Raw genomic sequence first — 22,755 nt, forward strand, 5'->3', positions numbered from 1 at the left:
AAGTGTCAAGATGACAGCATCAAGGATTTCCAAGGCAGAAAGACGTCAGCACAGGCAGAAGTTCAGATTAATTGTTATTGGCATCCCCTGTGGGCAGGTGGTGTTTACCTCTGTCATTCCTGTGGTCTTGGTGGTGGCAAAGTTGTCAGAAATTGGGCACTGCTCTTGTATTGTCTCCCATGTGCCCAAGGACTCCGCTGTGAGGGGACATGCTGCGTCTCCACAATAGAGTTCTCAGATAATGAGGTTTCCTGACCTTATTTGAATGTACAGTTTTTTGTTTGTTCCATGAAGACATGTGTGAGCACACGTCTGTTAGTCTAGGCTTGTAGTAAAATCCCTGGTCAAATTGGCACGAAGATAATTCTAGGAGGCATTCAGAAACACATGGTTAACAAGGCAGTCATTTTTTACAACCAGTGTGAGTTCATGAGAGGAAAGCCCTGCTTGTCAAACTTAATTTTCTTTCACAACAGGGTAACCACCTAGCTGATGAATGGTAGCCAACTGATGCAATCTTTTATGCAATTCTGTGAAGTTTTTGATACCGTTTCTCATAGGATCCTTCTGGATAAAATGTCCAGGACACAGCTGGATAAATACATTGCGTGATGGGTGAGCAACTGGCTCATAGGTCAGGCACAAAGGGTGACAGTGGAGGGGTCACACAGAGTGAGGAGGACCTGGAGATGATTTGAGTGCTGGCAACTGAGACCAGTGCTTGGGTCTCACTAGGAGCAGATGAAGCCTTGTTTTCTGGACATAGGAAGAGCCAATCACTAACAGCTCTGAAGATCAACATGCTGCTGGCCAAGACTGGGCCAATGAGAGAGGTCAGTGATGCCTCTGTGATGACATATTTAAGAAGAAAATCAAAATAAAGTCACTCAGTTTTTGTCCTTGTAGGGAAGAGGAGGAATTGAGAACATGTGAGGGAAACAGCACGGCAACACCAAGGTCAGTGGAGAAGGAGGGGCAGGAGGTGCTCCAGGCGCCAGAGCCAAGATTCCTCTGAAAGCTGTGGTGATGACCATGGTGAAGCAGCTGTGCCCCTGCAGCCATGGGGATCCACAGGGAATGCAGAGATCCACCCACAGCCCATGGGGATCCACAGGGAATGCAGAGATCCACCCACAGCCCATGGGGATCCACAGGGAATGCAGAGATTCACCTGCAGCCCATGGGGATCCACAGGGTATGCAGAGATCCACCCACACCCCATGGGGATCCCTGGGGAATGCAGAGATTCACCCGCAGCTCGTGGAGAAGGTGCCCTTGCTGGAGTGGGTGGATATCTGGAGGAGGCTGTGATCCAGTGGGAGGCCTCGAAGAGAGAGGAGGTCCTGCTTCCAGGCTGGAGCAGTCTGTCCATGGAGAAGTGCACCCCGTGGAAAGACAGACCCATGTTGCAGCAGTTTTGGGAGGACTGTCTGCCCATGGGAGGGACTCCCATTGCAGCTGGTGCGGTAGGGCTGCTGCTCATGAGAGTGGACCCATGCCAGAGAAGTTAGTGGAAAACTGTCTCTCTGGACTCCTCTCCAGGAGCAGCGGAAGAAAATCTCAGCGATGAACTGACCCAAAAACCCCCATGCCCTGTCTCCCTGCATTGTTGGTGGGAAGGAGAGAGGGGCTGGGGGAGAAAAAGGTGTTTAAAGGGATTATTTTGCTTCTCATGATCCTTCTCTGATTCTGGTAGTAATAAAGTCACTTTGCAACTTTAAGCTGAGCCTGTTTTGCCCTTGCAGTGTTTTCTCCTGGTTCTTATCTCATTCATAAATTCTTTGTTACATTTTCCCCCCTCTCCACTGCCCAGCTGTAGCAGGGGAGGGTGAGCGAGTGACTTTTCTGAGTGCCTCGTGTTGGGCCATTATCAAATCACAACACTTGCATAGCTTGAGCATGCTTGATACCAATTCCAACTTGTGAAATATCTGAGAACTGAATATAGCAACAGCAACTGGGCCCTTTAGCCATGCACTAAAGGAGGTATGAGATACATATCTGTCCATGTACACCAGACAACAGAACAGAAAAAAAGGAAGAGATGAAGCTGTGGGCTGTTCCCAGACACTGGTTTTTTTTATCCCTACTACCAGTATGTTTTGGATTGGTGATCTAATCACCATTGGCTGTAGAGTAGCAGGGGATGTCTTCATCAGCTCCAAGGGAAAAGGCACAAAGTAAAACCCACTGCAGGTACTCCCACTGTCTTCTTTCTCTTTTTTCCTGAGCAGACTGGAATAGTTCCCACATGGAATATGAGGGGCAGACACTAAGATGCTGTGGAGATTCTGCAGGTTTTCAATCAGCCTCTCCTGTGGAAGGAGGGAGGGCAACATGTCCTCACTAGACTGGCCTGGGGAGATAAAGAAAGAAAAAGAAAGAGAAAAGTGGAAGAAGAAAATAGCAACCTAAAGCTCTGTCATGTGCCCAAACAAAGGAGACCTTGGGCATGAAGGTGAGAAGCACAAAAGTGGTGCCCCTTTCCTGACAACGTTGCCATAAACAAATCTAAAGGCATGAAACAGGGTCACATCACCTGCCCACAGGGGATGCTGCCAGCCCTTGATCTGAGCATTGTGCCTGTGCTAATGTCTTTCTGCCCTGAAGTTCTTGAACCTCTCATCTTGACACTTACAGAAGTTTGCATAAAAGAAAGCACGTGGAATGCACTAGGAAATGAAAAGGGAGGAGTGCAGGAAAACAGGACACAGCCCCATTATTAGCTGGGATAGTTTGCATCTGACATGAGCTGGTCAGAAAATTATGGCTTCCACTAAGGAGCCTCTGGGCCTGAGTCAGGGCAGGACTGCTATAAAAGGCAGCCCAAGTCTCTGCTCTCTCATCCACTTCTCCCCCCTCCTCCTCCTCAGGAATCAGGTGAGTGCGAAGCCTCTTCTCTTTCTTGCTTCAAGAACAGCTCTTGCCTGGGCTGGAGGTCCCAGCTCAGAGGAGCTGTGGGAGCGCAGGGCTGGGAGCTGCTTGTGCTGGGAGAGGGCAGGGGAGAGAAGGTCTTGTGCAGACAGAGAGGGGCTGGGACTGGGCTGAGGTGGCTCCTGGGCTTTGAGCTGGGCAGTGCAATGTGGGCCAGGAGGTGCCTTGGCTGCAGGGGCTTTGGGTGCAGTGCTGCTTCTCATTGCTGTCCTCACATTCTGCTTGTCCCTGCCTTCCATCCTAGGTGCACCTGTGATCCCGAGCCATGTCCTGCCAGCCTTGCAACCCTTGCTGCCAGCCCTGTGGCCCCACCCCACTGGCCAACAGCTGCAATGAGTGCTGTGTCAGGCAGTGCCAGGACTCCCACGTTGTCATCGAGCCCTCCCCCGTGGTGGTGACCCTGCCTGGCCCCATCCTCAGCTCCTTCCCGCAGAACACTGTGGTGGGATCCTCCACCTCTGCTGCTGTTGGCAGCATCCTCAGCTGTGATGGAGTGCCCATCAACTCTGGGGGCTTTGACATCTCCTGCATTACCAACCGCTACAGTGGCAGCAGATGCCGTCCCTGCTAAATCGGCTGGCAACATCCTTGGGCAAGAACCTCCATGACCTTAGCACCTGTCCTGGTCAGGAGATAGAGCTTTGGGACATTTTAATTAGAATGTCAAGCCAGTGTCCCATTCTCCTCTCTCCTTTTGCTCTTTCTTTTGCTCTCCATGTCTCCTCAAGCCAGTGTAGTGGAGAGCTGTTGCCTTCCCCTCCCTCTGCAGGCCAAGCAGAGGGACACCCCCATGGCATCTTAGTGGCTGCTCCTTGTGCCCTCTCTGAGCCACTCTGAGTATTTTTTTCCTCTACACTCAATAAAGCTTTTTTGCATCCAAGTATGGGCCTCTGAGTCCTCCTTCATTCTGTAACAACTCTTTCAGTCTGCTCAGGGAAAATAGCTGGAGAAAGAAAATGGTGAGATTCCCTGTAGTAGATTTTGCTTTGTGCCTTTTCCCTTGGAGCTGACAAAGTCATCCATAGCTCCTCAGCAGCCAAAGGCTGCGAGACTCCCTCCAAAGGGTGGCAGGAATGGGGAAGGGAAAAACAATTCCTGGGGCCAGCCCATAGCCTCATCTCTTCCTTCTCCACCACTTGCTTACCTGGTTGAGTCTCCATGGCATGCAAACAGAAGCATAGGCAGATAAGATGCACTCCCTCAGCACAGGCAGGCAAAGCTGCTGACAGACAGTGCAGGGCTGAGACAATTCACAAGTTGGGATTGGTATCAGCCATACTCAGGGTATGCAGTGGTAAATGACTTTTGGTTGAGTTTGTGCAAATGACTTAATGCTTCACTAAAGGTTCACATTTCTTCCACTTATGGATGGATGTTATCTGAGCATCATCTTCGCTTTTGACCAAACCAGTGCCCAAGAGTATCAGGTAAAGGATGATGGACCTGGTGAACAAATGGTCTGCCAGATGCAGCCCACGGATCATGATGTCATAGAATGGTTTGGGTTAGAATGGATCATACAGAAAGTCTAATTCCACCCAGGTGCCAGAATCACAGGTGCTTTTGTCTGGATCAGGACGTTCCCAGCCCCATAAGTGAGAGACTGGAAGGATTGCTGGCTTGAAGTATTTAATGTGATTTTGCGTAGAGGAAGGGGCAGCTTGGGCTCTGCCCTCGTGAGGTGATATCCTACTCCATACAGCCCATTCCCTCGACTTGTATCCCAGCCCTTCAGAGGCTGCCAATCCCTGGAAAACCAGAGGCAATGCTCCACACCCTACCCCTGCAACCCAAACTAGCCCCAGACTGCCAGATGGCTGGAAGTCCTACCAGGACTCAGAAAAGTAAAAGGGTATTTAATCTTGTGAGACACAAGGCAAGCACATATCTTGACCCTACCTGTTCTTGGAATCTCTATAGGCTGAACACCACTGGAACCAGAAATCATAGCTGTGTTTTTTACTTTCTATTCCTTTTCTTTCTTTCTCTCTTTCCCCTTCTTCTTCTAATTTGCTCCTCAGAATTCTGAGTAACTTAAAATCAGATGGGTTTAGAGTCTGTTAAATTGAATACATTAATGCTTTGAGAAGTGCTCTGTGTGGATTGGATGCTGCTTGAAACCTTTTGTCAAAGTTCTTTGATTTTCTAAAGTTGCCAGTAAAGGGTTTCTTGTTTTTTGTGACCTCTTGAGAATATCTTCTTGGTGTTTCTCCTGTGTGTCTAACTCAGAGTACATGAAAAACCAAAGCTCTTTTAAATGTCACACTGAATGAGATTTTGAGGGCCTTACATTTTAATTGGCACAGTGAGCAGGGTATCCTTGAGGTGATGAAGAGGTATTTTATACAGAGAGAACTGCTCTTTGCAAAAAAAGGAGAAATTAATTTTTGCTTGAAACTGATATTCTCCAGCAAAAAGATCATAGAATACTGGGTAAAAAACTGATCTGACCTGTTCTCCACTGTTACAAATAACTATGTAATTGCTGGCTTTTGCATTTATGTATTGGCTTTTGCAAATTATTATTAATCACAATTATTTCAATATAGCATGATTTGTAACTACTTTTAACTGCTTTCCTATAGTATAATCTGTCAGTTTTTGTATGCAGTATGTAGCTTATATATAGCTTAGTCTTTTGCAAAGTATTAAAACAGACTATGTGTTAATGTTAAATGCCTTTATTTATGTTAAGAGCTATGTTGATTCAGTGTACTTGTGGAGTATCTTATCTGAATGATAACAGTGAAAAGAACCAGGAGAATAAATACCAAGAGAAAAATGCAAGGAGAGATTTAATACTGTCCCTCCAGGTTATCAGAAAGTGTCAAACAATGGAACAGAGCTTGGAGAAGAAATGAAATATATGAATTTCATCTACAGGATGGCATGAAGACAAGTCAAAAGTTGAGCCAAGCAAAAAAATTCCCAGAACATGTAAACCCACATGAATGTTTGAATATGTATAATCCTCATGAATATGCATTTAACCAATGTAATGAAAAAGTATGTAAGAAAATTGTTTCAAGCTAATGGGCTGCTCCTGGCAGTTTGCCAAGCACCTCAGCGCTGGGTACTGTCCCTTTTATCCCTTACTAAACTTTAAAAAATTTTGAAGAGTGAACCTTGTTTCTCATATCCACTGATAGAATTGCTAAAAGCTTATAAACATTGTCTAACCTCATAAAGAGGGATGTGGGCTAAGGAAAATTGGCAAAATTTTAGTTGCAGAGAAAACTGGAACTTTGACAAAAGATGGGGGGAACTCCAGCAAGGGAAAAGGCCTGGTATCCATACCCCTGGAGGCTGAACTCAAAGAGAAATATGTTGTGGAGCAGCAACAGAAAGATCTGATTGAGTTGCAAATATCCTTAGGGGATGAAACAATAGCCCACTTCAGGGCAGATTGAGAATGGAATGCCAAGAAGAAGCTAGCTCAAAATCTGAAAAACCAGTTAAAAAAACTTGTCCAAAGCCAAAGAGCTTTGGAGTTGCAAATTAACACTGTTGGGGAAGGTGTAGAGAATTAATTAGAGTTTTTCAGCCCTGAGGAAAAGGTGGACCTCAAACATGACTTCACACTCCTCAGCCCTTGTGAGTTTAATGCAGCAAAACCAAACCCTCCCTGCACACTTAACTCCATCTACCTGTAAAAACCGAGGAGGCAGAGAGGGAGGCAGGACTCCCTGAGCCTGTTATCACTTCACTTCACTCTCCAGACAAGGGGTTTGAGTTAGGAAATCCAACTCTCCTTCACTGCCCTTCACCCCATGCTCTGCCTGCTTGCAAAGACAAAATTCATTTATCAGGAGGCAGAGTACTCAGTAATATTATCTCACTCTGCAACAGAACTGGTTAAGTTACCAGCGAAAATCTGCAATTGTCCCAAAGAAAACTGAACAGAGAAGGTTTTTTAAATTTCACTGATGGGGGATGTCTTGATTTAAGATAATTTAAAGAACCGGCAATCTAAAATGAGTAATCTTCCCTTAATTCCAATAAACCCCTTTCCACCAATAAAGAACAACATATGAGTAGATATAAGTGAAAAAAACCCAATGAACAGAACAGGCAAAAAATAACCGTAAATTACTGCTAGATACAAAAGTGCTGAACCTCAAAAAAGCCATGGGAACCAAAAGAGACATGAAATTCCAGAAATATCCTTCCCAAGGTCTCTGCATGGCTTGAGGGACAAGGGGAAGATGGCATGACACCCTTTCCTTCCAAGATGGCAGGTGACCCTCTGGTCCAGGTTAAAAAGAGAAAAGATAATCATAAATCCTGCTGGGAAAGGCAAAAACCTGTGGAGCAGTTCTAGTGGCTGATGAAGACTTGCCAGCTCATGTGGGGTCTGCACTGCTGCTGCTTCCTCCTGCCATTCGTGTGGCTCCCCTGATGCTGCTGCTGTGCTCTGCACTGTGCTTGTGGTGGAGGGGAAAGGACAGGTCTGTCCACAGCAGCATAGGGTGGTCTGACCCCAGGAACTTGCTTGGTGTTTCGCTGCTGGCAAAGTTTTTGAAGTTAATTTCAAAAAAGTTTCTAATTGTGAAATTCAGTCTTTAGAAGTGGCTACAGTTGTAAATCCAAAGTAACGACCTTCAAAGCCAAGATGCCACCTTCACCAAAAGGTGAAGAAAAAGAGAGAAGTAGGCAAAGAAAAGAAAAAAGTGCCATGAAAGAGAAAGAGTTTCTGTTTCCATATTCTTCTTTCCTGGAGTGGGGGCTAATCCATCTTGACCAGCTTGCTGGAGCATGGCTGCCTGCAGAGACTGGCAGCACCTGTGCGATTCACCTCCAGGTAGCTCAAAAGCGCTACTCTTGGGATCTCCTCTGGTCTGGTCTGGTTGGGAAGATCCCGAGGTGTGTCTCTATTAAAAGTCTTTTTTCCCCAACCCAGCAGCTGAAGAAGGAGTCGAGAAGTCTCCGGTTCACGTTCTCAAGGTTGTTTATTATTTCTTTATCTCAAACATTTTCTGTCTGGCCTGCCAAGGTCTGTTCTGCAGGTCGGTCTGAGGCACACTCTCCACCTTTCTGGCTGGTGCTATCTTTTATACTAAAAACTACGTATACTATGTTTACAGTTATGTTCTCATACCTATCACCTATGCTAGACAGTGACTTTCTACTCTAAACCAATCTGTGAATGCCAACATCTTCCTGAACCTGGCTGCCAGGGAGAAGAAAGAAGAAGGACGGGGCACGCCCAAATCCCTCCATCTTGGAACCCCTGACCCCCATGTGCAGAATTCCAAACCTCCCTGTACCATGCTCCAAAATTTTTCCCTTCACCATGTGATTGCTACTACTATGCTACTTAAACTTTTGTGACCTGTAATTCTTCATATAAAGTTGATAATTTGCTCCATGAGTTGAGATCTAATTCCCAGGTGTCTTTGGCTTCCTGCCAGGGTCTCCAAGCCCCTGCCAGGGCTTTGAGCCATCCAGGGCATCCAGAGAGATGTCGTGGGTTCCGACATGCTACCTGTAGTCTCTCTGAGACAAGGGAACAAAAACAAAAAGAGAACCCAAAAATGAAGAAGCCTTTCCCCAAGCAAGACCAAGAGTCCAGCCAGGCAGTAACCCATGGGGTGTTTGGTTCACAGGAATGGGGACTGCGACTGCGTAGCCTGAATATGGCAGATATTGATATCAGCTTGTGATTCACCTCAGCCTTGCATGTCTGGAAGACAGCCAGCTTATGAAGAAGTATATGGGTTGCATATCTTATCTGTCTACGACATCTGTGCTGACCACAGACCTGTAGACCATATGATGGAGAGGAGGAGAAGGCAGAGTGAGGTTGTGGGCTGTCCCCAGAACTTTGTTTCCCATCTCTATTGCTGCGACCCTTCAAAGCCAGAGTTTCCCTGAAGACCATTCTCTGTGGGGTAGCCAGGGAAGATTTTGACAGCTCCAAAAGAAAAGGCACGAAGTGAAATTCACTGCAGGGAGTTGCAACACTTGTTTTCTCCAACTTTTTCCTTGAGTTGACTGGAAGAGTTCCCGTGGAAACAAGGAGGATTTGGAGGCCATGGCTTGGTTGCAAAACAACTTTATTAAGACTAGAGAAGAAAAGAAAGTGCCTCACAAGGAGCACTTGGAAGACCAATAAGATGCAGTAGAGTTCCTGCAGGTTGTCCATCTGCCCACTCTAAAGAGGGAGGAAGAGGAAGGGCAACAAGTTCTCCCATGTTGGTCTGGGGAGACACAGATAGCAAAAGAAAGAGATGAAGACGAGACAGGAGAAGAAGGGCACAGCAGCTTGAAACTCTAATTATAATGTCCCAAAGCTCTGTCTCCTGCTCAGAACCAGGTCCTGAGGTTGTGGAGGTTCTTGCCCGAGGATGTTGCTAGTAGAATTAGCAGGGACGGCATCTGCTGCCACCAAAGGAGTTGGTGATGCAGGAGATGTCAAAGCCCCCAGAGCTGATGGGCACTCCGCCACAGCTGAGGATGTTGCCAACAGCAGCAGAGGTGGAGGATCCCACGGCGGTGTTCTGTGGGAAGGAGCTGAGGATGGGGCCAGGCAGGGTCACCAGCACAGCAGGTGGCTCAATGACAACGTGGGAGCTCTGGCACTGCCTGACACAGCACTCATTGCAGCTGCTGGCCAGCGGGCAGGGGCCGCAGGGCTGGCAGCAAGGGTCGCAGGGCTTGCAGCAGGACATGGCTGGGGCTCACGGGTGCACCTGGCACAGAGGGCAGGGGGAAGCACAGAGTGAGGACACATGAGAAGCAGCGCTGCACCCAAACCCCCTGCAGCCAAGGCACCTCCTGGCCCACATTGCACTGCCCAGCTCAAAGCCCAGGAGCCACCTCAGCTGGAAGTGGTTATTCTGTGACCAGCTCATGGCAAATGCTTAGCATCCAGGCTAATAATGGGGCTGTGTCCTGGTTTCCTGTACTGCTGCCTTTTCATTTCCTGGCTTCTGCTATATGACTTCCTATATGAAGGTCTCTTTCTGTAATTGCTGTGATGAGATGGTCAGTGATTTCCGAGGCAGAAAATGTCAGCACAGGCAGAACGCTCTGATCAAGGGCTGGTGGCATCCCTTGTGGTCAGGTGATGTTCACTTGGGTCATTTCTGATTGGATTGTTTATGGCAAAGTTGTCAGGAAATGGGCACCGCTCTTGTGCTTCTTGCTCACAAGCCTAATAACTGCAACGTGAGGGGACATGACAGAGCTTTTGATGTTCTTTCCATCTTCTACTCTGCTCCTTCTTACCTCCTGTTCTCTATATGTCCATAGGCTGGTATAGTGGGGGTGTGTTGCCCTCTCTCCCTCAGCATGAGAGTCAGATGGACACCCTGCAGGAGCTCCACTGCATCTTAGTGGCTGCTCCTGGTTCCTTTCGTGAGCCACCTCCTCTTCTTCTTTAGACTCATTAATGTTGTGCATCCAGACCTGGGCCTCCAAGTCATCCTTTATTCTGTGGCAACACTTCCAGTCTGCTCAGTGAAAAAGGTTGAGAAGCTGTGGGTGGGATTCCCTGTGGCGGATTTTACTTACTGTCCTTTCCCCTGCAGCTGATGAAGACGACCCTGGCTACTCTGCAGCCAACGGCCATCAGGGAGATCCTGGACACAAAGAGTGGCAGCAGTGAATATGAGAAACAATCTTCACTTTGGGAGTAACAGCCCACAACCTCATCCCTTCCTTCTCCTCCTCTCCATTACGGGTCCATGAGCGTGGTCAAAGACATGACGCCCTTATGACATCTGTATAATTCTTCAATACTGGCAGGGCCCAGCTGCTGTTCCAAACATGAAGGACTGAGGTGATTCACAAGTGGGGATCAGTGCCTGCCACAATCAGGCTCTGCAGAGAAAAGCAATGTGTAACATTTGTCAATTGCTCCTCTTAATGTTAACATTTTGCACAGCTGCATCCTCCCTTAAAATGCAATAGCACAGAACAAATTTCTTATGCCTGGGAGCACAAAAAGTTACCTGTAGGATGGGTTTTGCTCTGTGGCTGACTGGCCTACTCATATGTTCTGGCCAGTATTTCTGTTGGAGAACAGGAGAACCCTGTGCTTATGGTAGATTAACTCCTCTACTACTTGACCAAGAAGGCTTGAAACGTCAAGAGAGAAGTGTTCATCTTATTAGTTGACAGAGGACAGTGATCCTCAAGTTACCCTTTATAGTTACAGTGAACTGGTCACTGCTGTCTTTTGAACACCTGGTGTCGGGGTAGCTGTGAACTATCACACCAAAGAGAACAATGTGTGCTTTAGTTAAAGATATAAATTACACTTTGCAAGCATTGAGAGCCCTAAGTGCAGAAATGACACAAGTCAGAGAAGCTGCCCTTGGAAACTGAGCAGCAATTGACTACTTGGTGTTGAGACATAATCAGGATGTGAAGAATTTAATGGGATGTGTTGGTTCAATCTTTCCAATAAGTCCTGACTAATAGAAAAGAAAGAAACAACTAAAGAAACTAGCCACAAGTGCTACAGGGACAGAAGGACTAGATTCTCTTGGCTGTTTTAGTGGGTGAGTTATTTCTCAGTTCCAAATGGTTAGGGTTAAAACAACCTCTTGTATTTACTGTGATGTGATGTGATGTGATGAGGTTTAATTCAGTGCTTACTGCTGTGCAGACTTGGTCAATATAATAACTGGATATGGCACTTTAAAGAAATTATATTAAAGTCTCAAAGTGGGGATTTGCTATGGAACAAGTTCTGTTTCTTCAGGAAGTTTTTGCAGCAGTGGGGGAAGATGTTGGAAACTTCTTTTGACCTTAACACCTACTGTATGATCTCTATATTCCTGGTTAATGCTTAGTTTTGCAGCAGGCAGTGCTTAGTACAAATACCAGAGATTAATGTGGCCTAATGCTTCCTCATTTACTTATATTAGTAATTAATATGGATTAGACAATATCCTCTGTGGTAGTTGGTGTTTTTACAGTTGTTTTAATATAAAATTTAGACCTTCTATGTTGGTCAGTTGTAATTCCCATATACCCTATTTTGTTCCCTCTAATGGTTCAGTTCTAAGTTATTTACCACAAAGTTTTCCTGCAACTTGTCCGCCCATAAGTGTGTTGGTCTCCCTGCTCCTCCCCTCATTCCCTTATAAACCCTCATCACTCTCAGTTGTACTGCCCCTTACTCTTGTCACTCATTGTTGTCACTCCCCTTGTGTTCTTGAATGTTCTGTGACAGTTAGCTCTGTCTTGATGGTTGATTGGCTTGTAAGGCTTCTTCCCTCCCCTGAATCATCCCTATTGGATTTGTTAAGTGATGTAATCCTCCCCAAGAGTCCCTCATTGGATGAGCGTGTACCATCCCTCTTTAAAAATGCTAATCAGACCCATTTTCTCTGTCACTCGTCCCTGACCTTCCCGGGAATAAACCTTCCTTGGATTTCATACGAGCGATCTCTCCCAATTTCCTTTGTCTCGGTTCCTCGTACCTGGTTTCTCTGCTGTGCTACCCAGCCTGCTGCAGGGAGCCACAAACTCCCTGCGAGCACCGTCACCCGCAGAGGTCTCAGGCGAGATCTGGGGGCAGCCACTGTCATGCGTGCCCTGTGGTCACGGGAAGTGTGCTAACTGGTGACTTTCTACCCTGTGGCCACAGCGTGCGGTCACAATTCTAGTTTTGTGTACAAAGTTTGTGTGTCAGAGTGAAGAATGATGGAGTAATACTTTATGACCTGATCACATATTTGGGATACTCTCAAAAAGATTAATCAGAAGATCTGGAATAATGTCCAAACAAGTTGATGGAAAAATATTTAACCTATGTGGAGGTATTCAGAAAAGTGATGAATATGTATTGGTTTTCAGAATACAGCCTTGCCTGTTAGGTTAGTGGGCATGCATATCAATTCATACACCAATGCACTCCTGCTACCCTTTGGAGCCTCGCTGTTCCTGATGGCCATTGACTGTGCAGTACCCAGGTATGTTTTCTTCAACTCCAAGGCAAAAAGACACAAAGTAAAATTCACTACAGGGACTCTTAATCTCTGCTTCTCCACCATTTATCCTGAGCAAACTGGAAGACTTTCTGTGGAAAGAAGGATGACTCAGAGGACAAGGCTTAGTTGTGCAATGAATTTAATGAGTCAGAAAAAGAAAAAGAGGTGGCATACAGAGAGCACCAGTAGCACCCACAAAGATGCAGTAGAGTTCCTGCAGGTTGAGAACCCATAATCTGGTGTTGCTCTGATGTGAGATGTAACCACATAGCATAGCTGAGTGCTGTTCGCTCCCCTTTAGCAGCTGTTGAGGGTTAGAATCTTTTCCTTTGGTTCTTTTTCCTCCCTTGACTGCCTGGCTAGAGAGGGACAGAAGAGGAGAGGAGTAGAGAACAAGGAAGCCATGGTCCAAAGCTCTAAATACAATTCTCTGAAGCTCTATCTCCTGCCCAAAACCATGCTGGAAGTCTTGGGCATTCTTGCCGGAAGACTTTGCCAGCAGCTTTAGCAGGGACGGCATCTGCTGCCACCAAAGGAGTTGGTGATGCAGGAGATGTCAAAGCCCCCAGAGCTGATGGGCACTCCGCCACAGCTGAGGATGTTGCCAACAGCAGCAGAGGTGGAGGATCCCACGGCGGTGTTCTGTGGGGAGGAGCTGAGGATGGGGCCGGGCAGGGTCACCAGCACAGCAGGTGGCTCAATGACAACGTGGGAGCTCTGGCACTGCCTGACACAGCACTCATTGCAGCTGCTGGCCAGCGGGCAGGGGCCGCAGGGCTGGCAGCAAGGGTCGCAGGGCTTGCAGCAGGACATGGCTGGGGCTCACGGGTGCACCTGGCACAGAGGGCAGGGAGAAGCACAGAGTGAGGGCACATGAGAAGCAGCACTGCACCCAAACCCCCTGCAGCCAAGGCACCTCCTGGCCCACATTGCACTGCCCAGCTCAAAGCCCAGGAGCCACCTCAGCCCAGTCCCAGCCCCTCTCTGTCTGCACAAGACCTTCTCTCCCCTGCCCTCTCCCAGCACAAGCAGCTCCCAGCCCTGCGCTCCCACAACCCCTCTCAGCTGAGACCTCCAGCCAGGCAAGAGCTGCTCTTGAAGCAGCAGTAGGAGAAGAGGCTTCACACTCACCTGATTCCTGAGGAGGAGGAGGTGAGAGAAGTGGATGAGAGAGCAGAGACTTGGGCTGCCTTTTATAGCAGTCCTGGCCTGCCTCAGGCCCTCTGGCCCATTTGTGGAATTAATAATTTTCTGACCAGCTCATGTCAATTGTTCACCCTGCTAGTTAATGATAGGGGCTGTATCCTGTTTCTTGAATTGGTGCCTTTCCATTTCCTGGCTTCTGCCCTTTGCTTTCTTATCTGAGGTTTTCTGTTAGGTCCAGGAGGAGAGGTCGAAGAATTTCCAGGATATAAACATTTCTGACTAGGCAGAATGCTCGGGTCATGGTCGGTGGCATTCCATGCAGGCACATGTCGCATCTTCATTTCTCCCTACTTGGTCTGCCGACTTGGTCAACAGTCCATGCCTCTTTCTCCACCTCATTCCTGCTCTGCCCATGTGTTGTGTTTTGCTTATTTCCAGGTGCCACAGTAAGAATACTTCTCCAAGAAAAGTGCTTCCCTACCTCCCTAGTTCCATTCTCAAGCTACATGCTGGCATTTCTCACCACTGAGAAATATTCTTTCCTGACAGTCTTTGGTTGTTATTACCCACTGTGTTGCTTTGACCCTCACTGGATGTCCAGTTCTCTATCGCCACACTATCACACCAACTTCAGAAGTGGACCGGGAAGAAAAAATAAGGCGCAAAAAAACTTGAGGCTTGAGATAAGGCAGATGGTTGAAGTAACACTTTCATAATACTTTGCTCTTGAAATTTTGCTTCACACTGTCATGGATCCTCTCCCTTTGTATAATAGTTGGAAGATTTAGAACCTGAGGCAGAAGGCTGAAGGAATGGGCTCTGTAACTTTAAAGAGTCCAGTGTCTCCCACCATGTCTGGCTTTGTCAGCTCCAGCCCAAAAGGGTCTCAGCTCTGCCCAACACTGAACATATTTGTCACACTGTTGATGCCTCTGTGAAAGCAGATTTCATTAGAAATTGTTTGGGTTGGAACCAAGGGTTAAAAGCAGAAGAATTAGGAGGATGATTGTATGTTTGCTGAAGTGACTTTGCAGCTGGGAATGCCCAGGCCTGGAGTGTGTCAGTGTGGAAAACACTAAAAAAGCATGCGTAGCACTGTTTTATCCTGTGTTTGGAGAAATAGAATCTCTGTGTGGAGACAATGCCAGTGTTTGGAGAGACTTGGAGGCACTCTTAAGGACATACTTGAGCTTCCTTTTTTGGGAGAGAGAAGATCAAAGCTCCGAGATCACAAAAAGCACAGGGAGATCACAGCACTCGTGTAAAGAGGAGCCCTGCTAGCAAAGACTGAGCCAAAGGGGAAAAATATTCCCACTCGTGTATCTCCACCCAAGCATTCCCTTGGACTGCTCTGTGGAGAGAGGCAAGGAAATAAATTTGCTCTTTCCCTTTCCACCATGGTTTTGTGGTTGTTCCATTTACCTGACTGCATCAACTCAAAATCTTATTATGGAAGGGAACCTAAGCAACATTTTTTTTCATTTGCAACACCCCACCCACCCCACAAAATATGGGCAAGAATGGCAACAACAAAATCAAGTGGCTCAAAGTCCTCAGACACCTTGCCTTAACATTTCCAGGAATGAGAAGAAACTTCTCTGGGCAACTGGATCCAGTGTGTCATCACCCTCACTGTCAGGGTATCTTTGTCAGCTCCAAGGGAACAAGGAAAATCCATAACAGTGAGTCCCACTCTGCTTTTTCACCTCTCTCCTGAGGTAACTGGATGAGTTCTCAGAGATAAATGAGAAAAACGAGGCCTGCAGTGGATGCAGAAAGAACTTTATTGAGTCTAGAGAAGAAAAGATGGTGATTCTCAAAGGCAACATAAGGGGCAGCCACTAAGATGCAGTGGGGATGTTGGTCTAACCAGCCTGCATGATGAGGGAGGAAAAGGGTGAGAGGGCAAACAGTCCCACTAGGCTGGCAATGGTTGGTGGTGACAGGAAAGGAAGAGAAGAGGAGGCAGCACAAGAAGGAAGTAACAGCGAAAAAGTATAAATTCCATGTTCCAGCATTTTGTCCTCATTCCATCACCAAGTTCTAAGGCCTTGGAGATTCTTGAATGAGGACATTGGCAGTAGCGTCTTTAGCAGGGACGACAACATCTGCTGCCACCAGAGCAGCTGGTGATGCAGGAGATGTCAAAGCCCCCAGAGTTGATGGGCACTCCCTCACAGCTGAGGATGCTGCCAACAGCAGCAGAGGTGGAGGATCCCACGGCGGTGTTCTGTGGGGAGGAGCTGAGGATGGGGCCGGGCAGGGTCACCAGCACAGCAGGCGGCTGAATGACAACGTGGGAGCTCTGGATCTGCCTGACAGAGGACTCATTGCAGCTGCTGGCCAGCGGGCAGGGGCCGCCGGACTGGCAGCAAGACTCGCAGGGCCGGCACTGCTGGCACTTCTCAGAGCAGGACATGTCTCGAGCCTGGCGCTGCACCTGGCACAGAGGGCAGGGAGGAAGCAGAGCACACGCACACCTGAGACACGGCCCGCAAGGCACCCCCAGCAGGACAAGGCCCCTGCTGCCTGCCGAGCTCCAGGCTGGGCAGGCCCAACCTGGGGATCCTTTGCCTGAGCCCAGCACGGTCCTTCCCAGCTCAGCCAGGCCCAGCTGGGCTCCTGCCTAACCTGGATGCAAATCAGCACCTCAGCCCAGCCTCAGCCTCTGGCCACAAGACACGCGCTGCCCTCTGCCCACAGCACCACCACAGGAGAACACCCCCAGAAGAACAAGGAGCAGGAAGAAGGGGCAGAAAGGCCAAGGCCTTCTTGGAGAGGGTGGAGGAGAAAGAAGCTTCCAACTCACCTGGTTGCCAAGGAGAAGGAGGTGACAGAAGTGGTTGAGAGAGCCACCAGTTAGGCTGCCTTTTATCCTGGCCCCACAGTGCCTCAGGGTCCTCACTTTGTGCTGCACAAATGACGATATTCCTGCATCATCCCAAATGAATGGAAAGACCTCTGGGAATGGTATGGCATGAGTTGGATTTTCCCTCTACAATGACTTTGCATTTCCTGGCCTACCTCATTGCCATTCCCTCACGGACACTTCTTCTGAGTGCTGCTATGAGAGAATCAAGATTTCCTAGGGGCAAGGATGTACCAGACTGGGCAATAGACATGAAATAAGTGCAGAAGGGATCACAAGGAGGCAGGTGATGCCAGCATGGGGCAGTCCTTTGGATTTTTTATATTCCTGATGACTGCAAGGGCCCCTCCTTTCCCAGCCGTCCAGTCCTTGGCTCATCACCCTTAGCCTCCCTTGACTATGATCCTTGTCCTTCTTTTAAAACCTCTTTAGATTCCTTTTCTGCCTGCACCATCCCTGAGTCACCTGTTGCACTGTTGCCTGAACCACAGTGTGTATGTGTGTCTGCACATTCATATGCTTTTACACTTGTGTGAACACACCCCTGAGTGCTGCAGTTCTGCATTGGGAGTGTTCTGCACAGGGAAGACCACTTGTCTGCCACCACACTCTGGGGAATTCCATTTATGCATTGCTGCTCTGTGAGTGATGTCTAGAGACAACAATATCCTGGATCAGAGCAAGGAAACTAGAAGTGTTGGTCAGTGCTTCCTACTCCAAATTTTGACTGCATTCCAGAGTCTCAGGGGCCACCAAGGTGGTGCTGGTGCTCAGCTTGGGACACTGGGCTTCCCTGGAGGCTCTGGGAGTCCTGGGGAATAATGACTACTCATTAGTGATTGGCAGCCCAGTTTCAGAGCTTGCTCCTTTGTCTGTATGAGCAAGAGGTTTGGGGATTAGAGCAGGATGAAGCTGAATGCCAGCATCTTGGTTCTTTGAGTCCCTGCTGAAGGGAAGATGGGGTGAGCACATTCAATCAAGGGAGTCTGGAGACAACTCTCTTCATTGCTGGTACTCAGCAGAGTGGCGTTTGGCCTCTATGGAACAGGGGTTGGAGCTTTCCATGACCACATGGTGCTCTTCTTCTTCAGAGCACCTCTCCTCCTGGAGGAAGTGAAGGGCCATGCCTGGTCTCTGCTCCATGGGGAGAGTCAGTTGGTCTCTGCATGGGATGGGGAAAGAAGGCCATTACCAGCACCTTTCTCTACTTCTTTAGAAAGGGGTCAGAGTCTTTTGCCTAAGGAAGTGTCTTTCACGCTGTCTGTAAAGGTGAGCCAGCCTTGCCTCAGGAACATGTAAATCCCCAAACTGACAGATCTCCATCCATTCCCATGTCAGGCTGCAGAGAGATGCCTGGCTCAGTAGGTGTCCCACCACAGCTTTTGCTCTTTAGCAGCTGTCACCCAGCATTCTATCCTTTTCCAAATCACCTCTGATTAAATGTCTCCATTATGGAGGGAATTGGATTTGTTTGGCCAGCCACTACTGTCTACCACTATCTGTAAGATTTAGTGCAGACTATATCAATCTCTGACAGTACCTGGAAGGAGGTAGTGTGGAAATTGGTGTAGGCTTCTTCCCCTAAGAAACCAAAGTTCTTGACTGTCCCTGTGCCTCCCAGAACATCTATCCTACATCTCAGAGCAAGGCAATATCTGTACCCTGATCCCTCCAATTCCAACCGCACATTTGTTGTAAGATCTTGGCCCCCACCTCAACAGACTGAGCGGCAGCATTGGACTGGACAGGAAGAAACTGTGTCCCAGGCCAGTGGAAGGTCTAGGAGATAAGGGCTGATGTTATGTCTCAAACACAGAGAGCTGGATGCCCCTAGGGCCAGCCAAGGCTTCTGGGTGTGTTTGGTCTAGCAGAGATGCAGTTCATGTTCCCCACAGCAGCCCTGGCAGGGCTGTGCTGTGCACTGGGTGTTACAAAGGTGCTGGTAACACTCCAGTCCTTTGGCTTCTGCTGAGCACTGTTCACACAGCACCAGCACTGTCTCTCCAACATTCCCTTCCCCATCAGGAGCTGGAGGGTGGCAAGATTCAGGGACTGGACAAAACTCAGACAGTTGACCCAAACTGACTAAAAGGGATATTCTGTGCCATATGACATGAGGTCAGACACAACTGCTAAGGAAAGGAGACACAAGAGCTGGCATTTGTAATTTGCAATGTTTACCTTCAAGTAAGACCTCCATATGTGCTCAAGCCCTGCATCCTGGGAAGGGGTCAGATAGAAATTTCTGATTGGAAGTAGAGCATAAGAAGTGGGGTTTTTTTCCAGTTTACTACGGCATGCACAACCTTTTGCTTTCACCAAATGACATATCATAATATTCTAGTTGTTTTCCTTCTTATTTTCCTATTCCTGTTCACCTCAGAATGGAGAATCATAGAGTGGCTGCAGGGCACTGGCTGTTTGGCCAAGGTCAAGTCAGCACAGCTGGAAATAAGAACCAAGGATTGTCGGTAAGAATATGTGGTGGGAAAGACCAGCATGAGACTAGAGAATGGGCCCTAGGGAGGTAGGGCAGCACTTTTCTGGGAGAAGTGTCCTTGCTGTGGCACCTACACAACACAGGGGAAGAGCAGGAATCAGCTGAAGAAATGGGCATGGACTGTTGACCAATTATGCTGACCCAGTAGGAAGGAATCAAGGTGCAATACCTGCCTGCGTGGAATGCCACCAGACCATGATTCCAGCATTCTGCCTACTCTGACATGTTTATATCCCGGAAATTCTTGGACCTCTCCTCCCGGCCCTAGAAGGAGTCTTCAGATAGGAATGCTCAGGGCAGAAGCCAGAAAATAGAGGCTGCAGTGCAGGAAACCAGGACACAGCCCCTACCATTAACTGGGATGGTGCACCTCTGACATGAGCTGGTCGGAAAATTATGGCTTCCACTAAGGGGCCGGAGAGCCTGAGGCAGGCCAGGACTGCTATAAAAGGCAGCCCAAGTCTCTGCTCTCTCATCCACTTCTCTCACCTCCTTCTCCCCAGGAATCAGGGGAGCGCAAAGCCTCTTCTCCTCCACCTGCTGCTGCTGCTTCAAGAGCAGCTCTCGCCTGGCTGGAGGTCTCAGCTGAGAGGGGCTGTTGGAGCTGCTTGTGCTGGAAGAGGGCATGGGAGAGAAGGTCTTGTGCAGACAGAGAGAGGCTGGGACTGGGCTGAGGTGGCTCCTGGGCTTTGAGCTGGGCAGTGCAATGTGGGCCAGGAGGTGCCTTGGCTGCAGGGGCTTTGAGTGCAGTGCTGCTTCTCATGTGCCCTCACTCTGTGCTTCTCCCTGCCCTCTGTGCCAGGTGCACCCGTGAGCCCCAGCCATGTCCTGCTGCAAGCCCTGCGACCCTTGCTGCCAGCCCTGCGGCCCCTGCCCGCTGGCCAGCAGCTGCAATGAGTGCTGTGTCAGGCAGTGCCAGAGCTCCCACGTTGTCATTCAGCCGCCTGCTGTGCTGGTGACCCTGCCTGGCCCCATCCTCAGCTCCTCCCCACAGAACACCGCCGTGGGATCCTCCACCTCTGCTGCTGTTGGCAGCATCCTCAGCTGTGAGGGAGTGCCCATCAGCTCTGGGGGCTTTGACCTCTCCTGCATCACCAGCTGCTACGGCAGCAGATGTTGTCCCCCCTGCTAAATCAGCTGGCAACATCCTTGGACAGGAACCTCCACAACCTCAGAACGTTGAACTGCACTGGACGTGGATCTTTGGAACAATGCATTTGTGCCCTTGGTTTAGTGCTCTTTTCTTCCACTCTCTTCCCTTCCTTTAGTGTCAGCAAAACTCAATGCCAGCCTAATGGGACCTGTTTGCCTCTCTCCATCCCCCTGTAGGCCAGGCAACCCCAGTGGCTGCTGCTGTTGTCCTCTTTGAGCTAACTCCTTTTCTTCCTTAGACTCAATAAAGTTGCTTGGCATCCAAAGCTGGCCTTCTGCTTTCTCCTTCCTTGTGTGGGAACTCTTCCAGGCAGCTGAGGGCAAAAGGTGGAGGAAGCCGTGGGTGGACACTCTCTGCTGGCCACTACCTTGTGCCTTTTCTATTGGAGCTCCCAAACACATCCCTGGCTTCCCCAAAAGAGCGAATCAGGAGAAGATGATGGCAAATGGTCACAGGAGTGGGAATGGGAAAGAGCAGTGCCTGGGGATAGTCCACCACCTCCTCTCTTCCAACACCTCTCTCATCTTAGCCTTCTGCTCAGCTTCTTAGCACACAGGCAGACCTGAATGCTTTCATAGGCTCAACCCAGCCTTAGGACAGAACCAAAACCAAAACCATTCTGCCACCGTGTTGGAGGCTGCCACTCTTTCCCCTTCTGTGTGTTGGAGAGGAGAAACTCTCCCATCTTCCAGCCCCCACCTCCCAGACATGGCCCAAGATTTTTCTCCATGTGACTCATTCTCTTGGACAGCATCAATTTCCCAGAGCTCCTGGACTATGGGGCAAAGGCCACTGTGGCCACAGGACTCCCCCATGCTCACAGAGCCACCAGAACCCTGCCACATAAACTTTCTCCATGAGGCAGGAACAAGGACCTTGGGAAACAGCTGAGGCTGCCTGGGCATCAGAGGGATGGCCTGGGTTTGGGATTGTCCTTGAGAGGTGGGGGGGCCGTGGCCCTCTCCAGGTTCTTGCAGAGAAGGAACTGGGGGCTGAGTATGTGTCAGTGGCTGGCACTGCTGGGCAGGGAAGGCCCTACAGGGTGTGCAATGGCTGGCTGAGAGCTCAGCTCAGGCCCAGCTGTGGACACACACACAGGGCCACTGACCCCCTGCCAGCCTGCCCAGCAGTGCTCAGAGGTGAGCCCAGACACACAGAGCCCAGCACACAGGCACAGGCACACGGGCAGGGGCCTTGCACACAAGTGCCCTGCCCTGTGCACAGCCATCCCCGTGCAGGCCAGAGGCTCCCAGCAGGTGTTCCCAGCAGGGCACAAGCACAGGCATGTGCAGACACTCGCACACACTGGGGCACAGCCACGCTGCCACACACATTATTGTCGGGGAGCACCTGGGGCAGAGGCCTGAGGAAGGGATGTGACTGAGCAGATGCTGGGGACATGCCAGCCACAGCAGATTCTGGGAACACCAAGCAGGACAGAATCTCAGGCAGCAGTGCTACAGGAGTCTCCTGCACTCTGAAGCCCGAGGAGGAAGGCAAAGTAATTTTACCTCGAAGGCAAGGCATGAAGGAGAGCCACTGGGTGATGAGCCAAGGACTGGAGGGCTGGCACCACATGAGGCACTTCCAGTCAGCAGGAACAGAAAATATCCAAAAGAATGCCTCAGGGCTGGCATTACCTCCTTCCTTGCCATCCCTTCAGCACTTAGTTCACTTCTTATGATCATACTGACACATCCTTGCCCCCAGGAAGCATGGAACCTTGCATAGCAGCACTCAGAAGAAGTGTCCGTGAGGGAATGGCAATGAGGTAGGCCAGGAAATGCAAAGTCATTGTAGAGGGAAAATCCAGCTCATGCCATACCATTCCCAGAGGTCTTTCCATTCATTTGGGATGATGCAGGAATATCGTCATTTGTGCAGCACAAAGTGAGGACCCTGAGGCACTGTGGGGCCAGGATAAAAGGCAGCCTAACTGGTGGCTCTCTCAACCACTTCTGACACCTCCTTCTCCTTGGCAACCAGGTGAGTTGGAAGCTTCTTTCTCCTCCACCCTCTCCAAGAAGGCCTTGGCCTTTCTGCCCCTTCTTCCTGCTCCTTGTTCTTCTGGGGGTGTTCTCCTGCGGTGGTGCTGTGGGCAGAGGGCAGCGCGTGTCTTGTGGCCAGAGGCTGAGGCTGGGCTGAGGTGCTGAATTGCATCCAGGTTAGGCAGGAGCCCAGCTGGGCCTGGCTGAGCTGGGAAGGACCG

General features: G+C 49.2%; 2 protein-coding genes and 3 pseudogenes across 2 annotated transcripts; 2 read left to right on the forward strand and 3 right to left on the reverse strand.

Moving 5' to 3' along the window:
* The first annotated feature begins 2,747 nt into the window (after positions 1-2,747).
* Positions 2,748-3,505, forward strand: LOC121337521 (annotated as a pseudogene).
* Positions 3,506-9,296: 5,791 nt separating this feature from the next.
* Positions 9,297-9,605, reverse strand: LOC121337529 (feather keratin Cos2-2-like). Its single transcript, XM_041407666.1, has one exon. The coding sequence runs from the start codon at positions 9,603-9,605 to the stop codon at positions 9,297-9,299; it is 309 nt and encodes a 102-aa protein (XP_041263600.1).
* A 3,777-nt stretch (positions 9,606-13,382) lies between these two features.
* Positions 13,383-14,142, reverse strand: LOC121337532 (annotated as a pseudogene).
* Positions 14,143-16,113: 1,971 nt separating this feature from the next.
* LOC121337535 (feather keratin Cos2-2-like) lies at positions 16,114-16,443 on the reverse strand. Its single transcript, XM_041407670.1, has one exon. It carries the CDS (start codon positions 16,441-16,443, stop codon positions 16,114-16,116), a length of 330 nt encoding a protein of 109 aa, XP_041263604.1.
* Positions 16,444-19,770: 3,327 nt separating this feature from the next.
* LOC121337528 lies at positions 19,771-20,525 on the forward strand (annotated as a pseudogene).
* Positions 20,526-22,755: the final 2,230 nt, after the last annotated feature.

Source organism: Onychostruthus taczanowskii, unplaced genomic scaffold (assembly GCF_017590055.1).
Source record: "Onychostruthus taczanowskii isolate IOZ18803 unplaced genomic scaffold, ASM1759005v1 scaffold273, whole genome shotgun sequence".
Taxonomy (NCBI): Eukaryota; Metazoa; Chordata; class Aves; order Passeriformes; family Passeridae; genus Onychostruthus; species Onychostruthus taczanowskii.

Bases quoted from the DNA above. Each gene is read 5' to 3' on its own strand.
- LOC121337529 (XM_041407666.1), bottom strand. From the start codon at position 9,605: ATGTCCTGCTGCAAGCCCTGCGACCCTTGCTGCCAGCCCTGCGGCCCC.
- LOC121337535 (XM_041407670.1), bottom strand. From the start codon at position 16,443: ATGTCCTGCTCTGAGAAGTGCCAGCAGTGCCGGCCCTGCGAGTCTTGC.